The sequence below is a fragment of the Thunnus albacares genome, chromosome 23, assembly GCF_914725855.1.
Source record: "Thunnus albacares chromosome 23, fThuAlb1.1, whole genome shotgun sequence".
Lineage (NCBI taxonomy): Eukaryota > Metazoa > Chordata > Actinopteri > Scombriformes > Scombridae > Thunnus > Thunnus albacares.
The window spans coordinates 13139074-13149426 of record NC_058128.1 but is presented as its reverse complement, the minus strand read 5'-3'; the positions used below and the strand labels follow the sequence as shown (position 1 = coordinate 13149426).

General features: G+C 37.1%; 3 protein-coding genes across 3 annotated transcripts; all 3 read right to left on the bottom strand.

Moving 5' to 3' along the window:
* Positions 1–1607: 1607 nt before the first annotated feature.
* On the bottom strand, positions 1608–2907 carry LOC122974922. Its single transcript, XM_044343016.1, has 3 exons — positions 2840–2907; positions 2463–2537; positions 1608–2343 (listed from the first exon to the last, which is right to left on the bottom strand). Exons 1-3 carry the CDS (start codon positions 2849–2851, stop codon positions 1819–1821), a joined length of 612 nt encoding a protein of 203 aa, XP_044198951.1. The 5' UTR covers positions 2852–2907; the 3' UTR covers positions 1608–1818.
* Positions 2908–3185: 278 nt separating this feature from the next.
* LOC122974921 lies at positions 3186–6617 on the bottom strand. The gene is made up of 7 exons (XM_044343015.1): positions 6399–6617; positions 6001–6084; positions 5588–5707; positions 5406–5480; positions 4769–4897; positions 4458–4550; positions 3186–3493 (listed from the first exon to the last, which is right to left on the bottom strand). The coding sequence occupies exons 1-7, from the start codon at positions 6483–6485 to the stop codon at positions 3440–3442; spliced, it is 642 nt and encodes a 213-aa protein (XP_044198950.1). The 5' UTR covers positions 6486–6617; the 3' UTR covers positions 3186–3439.
* A 1252-nt stretch (positions 6618–7869) lies between these two features.
* On the bottom strand, positions 7870–9619 carry LOC122974919. Its single transcript, XM_044343013.1, has 5 exons — positions 9546–9619; positions 9387–9456; positions 8733–8849; positions 8422–8605; positions 7870–8219 (listed from the first exon to the last, which is right to left on the bottom strand). The coding sequence occupies exons 1-5, from the start codon at positions 9563–9565 to the stop codon at positions 7903–7905; spliced, it is 708 nt and encodes a 235-aa protein (XP_044198948.1). The 5' UTR covers positions 9566–9619; the 3' UTR covers positions 7870–7902.
* Positions 9620–10353: the final 734 nt, after the last annotated feature.

The window sequence follows — 10353 nt, the reverse complement described above, 5'->3', positions numbered from 1 at the left end:
TTTAAAGTGTAACAATCACAGCTCATTGCAAAATACAGTCTGTTACAGTTGATGAGACCAGGAAAGTGGTCAAATGCATATTATAATCCTGCAGAGAAAAGCATATTTACAAAAGTGACAGATAAAAATATGCAAAAATATGTTAATATCATCCATATCTAAATGCATGTAGGAATAATCTATATAATCTAAAATGTGAGATAAAACAAGAGCAGAGGTATGTATGGGAGAGAAATTCTGACACAAGTAATTTGATTAAGTGTCATATCTGTTTCCTTACAAAACTGGCGTTTTGAGTGAATTAGGGATGAAGATTAAACGCACGGGTCTTGATGCAGATTTACACTGGTGTAAGTTACTCGGTACATTTACTCAAAAACTATACTCAAGTACATCTCTGAGATACTTTGACCTAACCTGAGTATATCAATATTATGAGATAAAAGTAGTCGTGCACATCCATAAAACCTCAGTGGGAAAGGTGCAGGATACAAGCTCAGAGCTCCCTTTACTTTATTTGTGACATTATATATACTTAACAGGTTAATTTGTTACATGTAAAATGTGATAATCTTAAAAAAATGTGATCCACAGCTCCACCCAACAGTGTTTACAATACTTACAGTTAGCTTCACATCAACCAATATTAATGCATCACAGGGTGGAGTCAATCGTCCAGTACGCAACATCCACAGATGTAATGTGGAAACTTGAAGCCTCCAGTGCACAAACACTGAGAATGGACTTTACAGTGAAGTAGATATTTCGAACCATATTAATATATGCATATTAATAAATTCTGGATTTTTCAGTGAGGTTGAATGACTTGCGGTAATTTTATGGATTTCAGGAGGTAATTGAACTTTTGTGTCACTTAAGTGTCATATTAGCTTCATATAAACTTTTAAATACATTTTTGTAAAGAAGATTTCGGCCCCCATCAATTACATTGTAAGTACATTATGAAGGGATCTTCTAATGGTCAGTATGAACAGGTGAAATGATTACAGCAAGAAAAAAACCCTTTTCGATGTTTATTTGGGCACCTGACTGTTATTTTAAGGAAGACTTGAAAAATTGTGTACCCATCCTTTAAATAAATGATCTGAGTACTTCTTTTGGCAGACACTGCACACATCTACTAGGAATGGGAAATAAGAAGAAAAGAATAAGTGATTTTCAGGTCTTAAAACATCTTAAACGGTACTAATGTTTTAGAAAGTATGCCCAAAAATGTTTTGTCAAGAACTATCTCATGTTACTAGCCACAGTGATCTAGTTTACTCTAACTCTATCGCTCTCATTCAAACAAACTCTACATGATTTACTGCTGTTTACATTGTCTGTGAGGTTCCTGGTCTGCCTGTATTAGATTAAAGTGGAATGATGGGAAGTCAGAGGAGGTTGCTGGGTAACGACTTGTTAATAAGCCAACGTTTCCCGTCACATGGCCATATAAATTTGACAGGGATGTTGAATTATGACAAATACTGTAGTCCCACACTGTAACCATGACCATGCATATACTGATATCACACACTGAAGCAGGCTTTTCATTACTTTTATGGTCTACGAGTTTGTCGAGCACACAGAGGCGGAGCTGGTTTGTCCGGATGGCAATGTCGGTCAGTCACTTTGGTTCACACTGAAATATCTGGTAGGAACCTGGGAAATAGAGACCTTAAATGCCTCATACAAAGGCTCCATCTCTAATATACAGTTCTTTGAGTTTGACAGGAAAAACCTGTTGCAAAGTGTGAAGGGCAATGTAAAAATATGCCACATACAGCACAAACTGATGATATGACACTACAAAAATCAAGGATTGTGTGGAGGATCTCTCTCTCTGGGCCAAACAATATTCTCAACTGAAAAAATATGGTGTCCTCTACACCACCAGGCCTGCCTGCCGGGTTTGTCAGCATCGACCAGCACAGCATTGCTGGGAAGCAGCGGTGAACCTTCCTCTAACAGGACCGTGTAGAAGTCCTTGGGTTTAGAAGGAAATATACACAAGCATTGAACCCAATGTTGGACTGGAGGTGGGTCTGCCTGTTCCTGGAGCTTCCTCAGCCCCGACAGAGGAATTATGCACACTGCGTTGTCATCACGGTTGCCCTCCGCTGCTTCTCGTCCCTCTCCCTGCACATTCATCCCTTCCTCTTGACGTAAGACTACACCGTCAACCTCGCCGCTCTCTTTTGCTTCCGCGTCTTCCCGGCTATCCTCCTGTGCTTTGTTATTATTGTTCTTTCTGATGAACACCACTGGAACCATTTTCTCTCCTCCTCGCCTTTTGTATATCCAATAACTCCATTTTGCAACACATGCTTCCACAGTTCCCTGAGAACACAAGGAAAACATGTTGCATTGAGTTGGATGGTTCCTTTTAATGCATTATGTTCATATTTGACCTTATGTGTTATTTTTGTCTAATTTTACCATCATGTCATTTAACTTACAATGTAAATAATGTACAAAAATGTCATCAGTATACACAACACAGAGAGGGCAGGGAGAACACTCACGATGGTGATCTGAAAAAAAAAGAAGAAATAATTAGATTTTTTTTTCAGGCATTTTATATGATGCATCTGAAGATTTGAGAAGCATACACAGTCAAAATGTTACTAAATCTTATTGAGTCTTTAAATCTTTTCTACGGTGGCCCTGAAGACCAAATCTTAAACACATGAATAAATTAGAAAACACAACATCATTAGAGAAAACTTAGTGGCATCTCAGAAAACATGACTTTTCAAGCAGCACATGATGAGACAATTTCACAGCGTCTTTAGGGAATATTCAAACAATCTGTTTGTAACGTGATATTTCTTACCCAAACTGCCATGACGATCCAAAACGTGGAGCTACGTTTTTCTACAAGGGATAAGACTGTAGGAAGACAAGGCTGCACACACACACAGAATGTGTCAATAATAAATGCTTGTCATCTCTTTCTTGATCTCTCCTTGTTTTTTTTTTGTCATTTAAAGCCACTGAAAACATCAAATTTTATAACTTTATATATTCACGTCTCAATATGCAACAATCAAAGATTAATTCTGGAGGGAAAAAAACTCCTTGGGTTTTATTAAGAGTTTGACAAACAGAAGTGATCAGGACTGTGTGGATGTGGTTTCAATGACAACACCACTAAATGTCATTAGCTACTAAATCCCGACTGTCTCTCTACTGCTGGTATATTTATTTACGATCATCTTTAAGGGGATGATCAGGTCTTCTCTTGAATTTTGATGATTGAGAGGCTGTAAATAAGTATTTCAGCAGTCCAAGCCTAATATATAGAAATCTCTCACTTGAAAAAAGCACTTTAATTTGGCAGAAAATTGAGTGTGTACATGTAGGACAACATCACTAGGACAGTGACGGGAAAAAAAGGATTGTCAGGGCCTTAAATAATTCAGTTTAACTAGAGCTACCTTTTCATTTTATTTACCTTTTCATAAACAAGGCTGTCTCCAACTCCAACCTAAAACAGAAATACAAACATTATGTGTGTATTATAAACACTGCAAAATATACTGTGTTATGGAATATATGTTTACTTTGCTTGTTGATGAATCGATTTAATGTGAGCTATGACGGTAATATGTATAAATATACATGTCAGTCGAACCAAATGATCCAAAGACCCTCAGCTCCCTGGTTAACTGCTTGTTAACAATCAATAAATGGATGAAAAATAACTTTTTAAAACTAAAACAGGAGAAGATGGAAATTCCTCTGATTGGCCCAAAACCCAAAAGAGATTTGCTGTGTGAGAAACTTGGTAATCTGGCTGCTCTCCTTGGTATAATCTTAGACTCTGATCTGAATTTTATACATTTTATGAACAAGGTGACCTAAACTGCTCTTTTCTAGCGCAAAGAAACGTCTGTTTTTAACTTTAAAAGATGCAGAAAACTTAATTCATGCTTTTATATTGAGTTGACCTGACTATTGTAATGCTCGTGTTACGGGTCTCGCTAGAAATATGATCGAGAAGCTGCAACTCATCCAGAATTCAGTTGCCAGGCCTTAATCAAAGAAGAGAGAGCATATTACTCCAGTGTTATCCTCTCTACACTGGCTCCCAGTTTCTTTTAGAATTGATTTTAAAGCGCTCTTACTTGTTTTTTAAGCTCTTAATGGGTTAGGACCAGCCTACATCGCACACAGCTTGACATGTAACTGCCCCCCACGTTTGTTTGTTTCTTCTTCTTTTCTGTTTTTATTGATCTTTGATTTGACTTTGTCATTTGTATGCAAAGCACTTATATGAAATGTGCTATACAAATAAAGTTCTTATTATTAAGTTATTATTATGTGATTAAAATAATTTGTTCATCTTGATAATGTGTGATTTCAAGAAATGGTGACACAAATTAATATTGTGACTTCTACGCTGCTGTTGTTTTGCAGTTACGTGTCTGTTTGAAGGATGAATGACTCACACATCCGGAGCTGTTGTCCTCTCTGTCACATAGGCAGGAGTCTGGGATCGGGGACTTCCAGTCTTGGTAGCTTTGGAGTCCACAACACTTAAACTGGAGCGAACACACACAAACCAACAGGTGACCTGAAGCTACTTAGAAATGTGCTTTATGAATATTTATAAGAACACGTGCACATCAAGATCAATAGTAAAGGAACCTACTTTAAAAAACAGCACAATACAATGACTGTCTCTTTAAGTCTTGTCAGACAAAAGATTGTTTTCCTCACAGAGAAGCTTATATCCTAAAAGTCAAATTTCCAGTCTTACCTCAGCCTGCCAGTGATACACATTATCGAGTGTACGACAGACTGTGTCAGTCAGCTGGTTGTGTGTGTTTGGTGGCTTATCTGTCAGAGGTAGCAGAGCCAAGTAGCGCTTCTCAAACTCCTGTAGCTCCTGTAGAGAGATGAGAATCATCAAGACATCTGCAATTATTTGATGATGAACCCTGCTTTATTTCATGCATTCTGGTTTGCTTATTTTTTTTCTGTGTGAAGAGAAACCACACCAACTCATCCACTGATTCGTACCAAACCATAAGCTTAGAGGTTGGATTCTGTTACTGTTGCATGGAACCAGGCCAGCTGTTTCTCCCAGTTTCCAATCTTTATGCTAAGCTAAGCTAACGCACAGACATCTTCTTATCTAACTCTCCACCAGAACGTGACTAAGAAGCGTATTTGCCAAAATGTCAAACTTTTGCTTTAAAGTAGCTCATGTGATGACAACTGAGCAGACATGAGATATGGTTGAAAGCTCAAAAAAAAGCTACTGTAGTAAGAATACCTTAAATTAAAATGTATTATGTCAAACTACGGTTTCCAAGGTAAATATTATACTTTCACACTCATGCTAGTTCAGGTTTACAGCATTTAAATATACAGGAAGGGTGTGAGTTGCCCACCTGAGTCTCTTCTTTCAAAAGGCGTCCAGAATATATAGCCAGAACCAAAAGCAGGCAAATGTTTGTACCCAGTAACTACGGAGAGACAACAAGAGAGGGGAAAGGCAGTTTCAATTTCAATTTTTTTCCTATAGTTGAATATATAGATGTATATCACATCTTAGACTCAGACATCCACATACCACTTTTAAATAGAAGCCCTTCTTCCTCCAGAATTCCAGCAGTAGCAAGATACAGGCTGCCATGCTGAGCCCTGAGCCCAAATACACAAGTCTGGCTTCGTTTATCAGCCTGGTCACGTCCTACAAGAACAAACCTCACAGTCATATGTATCAACACGGACAGAGCACAACACCAGTAAGCAGAGCTGGGTATCAATCGTTCTCGGTACCCTGTTCACTTTTGTTTTAATTATTGTATAGTTTGATTGTTTTATACAGTAAATTACAGATTTGAATGATTTCTGCTTTTATCATTAACAGGCATACGACAGTTCTGACACCTAAAATGAGATTTTGTCTTACATTATAATTTGTGTGTAAGTAATCTGATAAAGGAGCAACAATTAGAAACAAAAAGTTTTTTGTAGTTTTACCTCCTGGCTGTTCACGCATTCAAAGCTCTGGCTATTCAAAAGGTGTCCTGATGCTGTCAAGATGAGCAACACTAAACACCAGACCTGGAAAAAAACATTCTTTACTGTACATCTGCAAATTTCACTTACACGTTACATTTAAGAGGCAAATATTTTACTTTTTACTCCCCTACACTGATCTCATAGCTGTATTTTCTTTGCAGATTTAAGATTTTTCATGCAAAACATAAGATCAGCAGATGACTCACCACTTTTACTTAACGTTATTAAATTGTAATCAAATGAATAATTAAGTAATTAGACCAGCAAAAGACAAAACAAAGCAAATTGAATTAGGCTATAACACAACAGAACTCATCGATCTATCTATCTCATTGTAAAATGAGTAAAATACTTACCGCATATATTATCACTATAGATGTTGAAGTCCACAGTGTGGAACTGGGCTTCCGGAAAAATGTAGATTTCTTGTCATCAGCAGCCATGTCTTCACAATTTTATATTTCCAGTTGCTACAACTGGGTAAACAACCACAAAACTGTCACAGGTCGTATGTTTGGTCGTGAGAAAAGAGAAGAAGGGGTGACCTCCCATACAGAGGCAGGAGCCGGAATATCCCTGAGATGTCCCTTCCAGTTAAAACACCACCTCTGTATGGAGGGTGAATAATGCCACAACACACATCCCTGGGCTGTCCTTGCCCACTAAGATACCACCTCTGTATGGGGGTAAGTACTCCTCCCACTTTGAGTGAATGTATGGCAGCTTGTTGTTGCCAACATGAAGGAAAAAAATGTGCTCAAATCTAATTATAACACTAAAGTTTCACATTATAATGAAAAAAATGTATTTCCTTATTACGGATTTCATTATAATGATAAAGTTTTCTTATAATTGAGACACAGAGTGGACAATATCCTTAAAGTGTCCGAATGCTGATAACAACCCCATCTAGTTTAGGCTGGTGTCAAACAAATGCTTGAAATGTATCTCTTAAATCCACCTTCTGGACATGGACTGTAAAGGTGTATATACTCTATGTAACCATGCGCACCAGCACGTAAGTTACATGGATTTTATCAAACAATCAGAAAGTGAAAAGCAGATAAAACTGTCTATATTAGCAGTTTCTCATTAACAGTGAGTGAAATATTGTGACCACATTAATTATCTTCCCTGGAATATTACGATAAAGGCTCCTCTTTTTCATCCCATTTCTACCTGTCTGTCATTTGTTATAACATGAGGTCCGGTTACAGTTCATATAACAATTTCTTAATGAGCTCTTGAGCACATAAAGAGCAGCAATGTGCTGTATAACTTGCATAATATTGTTTTTCATGTAATAATGAGAAAATCGTTATAATTCAAATCTGTAATATATCATTCTGCTTATTTTGAGCTGACTGTTGAGCATTCTGTGAGTGTTTTATGACCCCTTAAGGTCCAGTTTCCCTTTAGCTTGGAAAAGTGGTTTGATGGATAAAAAGATTATAACACAAGTGATAAACAGATGATCCCTTTGACGAATAAAAATAAGATTTTCTCTAAGAATCCATTCATAGTTTAAATACTCAGTCATGTGCTAACAATGTATGTATCCTGTAGTTTATGTTAAGCTTTTGGAAGTTACTAAACCAGTTATCCTTCATCTCTGAGGCCATCTTGTGTACATTTGCATTACATGCATTGAACAAGACTTTTGGGAAGATCTAATAAGGCTGAATCGATATAGGAAATAGTAAAAAACAGTGTACTTAAACATGTTATAAGTTTTATATTCATACATACAGTAAAAATAGAGGAAGATGGCTCTGTTAAATCTGTTTGTCATACAATATACAACACATGAACTTATTTAACTGTGTTTTTAATCAGCAAAATGATGAGAGAAGTTTTCTCCTATTTCTTTGCTTTGTTCTTTCTAGGACTCTCAGCCTTCTGCATGTTTCCAACTACGGGCAGCTTGAAGCTTCTATCAAGTTCCTCGGTCCCTCCAGAAATTGATGGCAGAACACAAATCGGTCTGTGCAGATTCACAGTCTTTGGCTTTAAGCGCTTGACTGGAGTGTTCTCTATCACGGGCAGTTTGCAGAGGCTGTGCTGCACTGTGGTGGGCTTCGGGACAGACATTTCAGGTTTGCGTACGTGAATTTGGGGCAGATGACTGGGCAGTTTCATCTGACTGCCCTCCTTGTTACCACAGTTTTGTTTGACAACTGCACGAAGGAAAAATAAGTTAGTAAAACTTTTGACTTAGAAGAATGAAACATTAGCAAGTGAGCTGCATAAAGTTGACAGTGTGGCACCAGCAGGCTAATATATATTCATCTTGAACAGAAACATCCAATCAAACAACTCCCTGATTATGTTGTGTGTAATATGTAGTTTAGATGCTCTTGGAGGAAAATCAAATCACACCTGCAGGTATCACTGGCAGTTTCAATTCCTCAAAGACATGTTTTCGCTGCTGTGAACGCTGCAAGTTCAGCTTGAAGCGGGAGGCTAAGCAGTGTCTGCTCCAGATCCCAGCCTGCTGCGGGGAAACTGTTATAACTGGTAATGGGGGAAAGTTGGTTGAAACCACTTTGCCACTACCTGCATGCTGATAAAGAAAAAAAGACAGTCAGCGTATGTTTTTTTTAACTCTTCTTCACCCCCTAATACTGTTACTATGCAGTGTAAAATAAATGATGTATTTGTTTTGCAGTTGTTTAGATTGGCAGACTGACCACGGTGTAGCTTCTGTGTTTCCTCGTCAGCCGGTCAGTTTTTGGCGGAGAGTGTTCATGTGAAACAGGCTTGGACATGTCTGATGTCAGGGGGTCACAGACGTGTCCTGCATGAACCTGGTATGTATCACAAAATAGAAAATAGTTCAGAATGATATTTGAAGGTGACAAAAACACTAAGATCAAAAACTAGTGTAAAAGTTGTCTTTGTTCAAATGTACTTTGACTATATTTAAATCTACAGAGCAGATCACATTGTGGGACAGTGACTTTACACTGACCAGAACCAGAACTTTTGATGTTTTTTTATATATAAATATAAAGTTTATATATTTATATATAAACTATGTGGTATAATGCATGTAAGTAAATCATTTTGACAAGACATAATGTTCATCTTTGTAGCATATAACGCACAACTGATGTTACTCAGTGGTTGCAAAAGATTTATTTTGACCCTACTTGTGCATTTTAAGCAAAATATTCTCAGTTATTCTTCTTAAAAGAACAAATCAATTAAAGTTACAAATGCAGAAAAAGAAACAAGATAAAGACACAGCTCAGGTGCATTAATAGAAATGTATTTAATGTGTGCAACAGATAGTCGATGAATAATAGATGGAGCTGCAGTGTTGAAAGTTATCTTGTGCTCACCTGTTTTATTTGGTTCAGATCACTTCCATCGTCTCTCTTGCCCCCTTTTTGTCCAACTTTCTGCAGTCGCCTAGAGAAAAAGCTCAGAGTTTAACCTCTTTTAATATTGATGATCAATACAGTATCCATGTTCTACAATATAGTTGCTGAATTTCTCACCTTTGCTTCCTGTCACTCATGGTTTCAGACAGAAAGTATGGTGAACTGCTGAGGTGAAAGTCTCTCACAAAATAGTCAATATGCAGTTTGCATATTTTGATGAACTGTAAAGACAAACAGCAGCTGTGACATCACAGTTTCACATCCATGTTCTATGTTCCACTAAGGAACACGTCATCATGTTAAGGAACCACAAATAGGCCAATACTGAAAATATAAATACCATAAACTGTGAAAATAAACTATGAGTCATTAAAATTCATATTTTCAGGATGAAGAATCATAAATACATTTTCAAGGTCTATTTTTATTTCAAAGTAGTTATTTCTCCAGTTACACAGTGTATCACAGTACAGGAATACACTGTATGTATATTACAGTATGTCATGATGCCATTTTTAATTACAGTACGCTGTCCATCTCTTGTACTCACTTTATTAATGATAAGGCAAAAATCATGAAGACAAACCATATGAAAAGCAAAGCCGGCAATCAGAGAAATACTCCTCTCATGTTCATATAAATGAGCTCATCACCTCTAAACAAACATGAGCTTTTCTCAGTTTTAAAATATTATGTTCACATCACCCAAGGTCCTCTACAGGAACATTAGATAACTATTTTACAGTGTTTTTGATACATACATTACAAGCACTTACTTTCCCCTCAGTGTAATGTGTATAATCTCTAGGCAACTACTTCTATTAATGATCTGCAGTTTTTTCTTTCATCGTTTCTCTCTTTTTTTTTTAATAACAACATAATATTTGTAAAGCCACAAAGACTTGATGTGACCTGGAAGAAACCA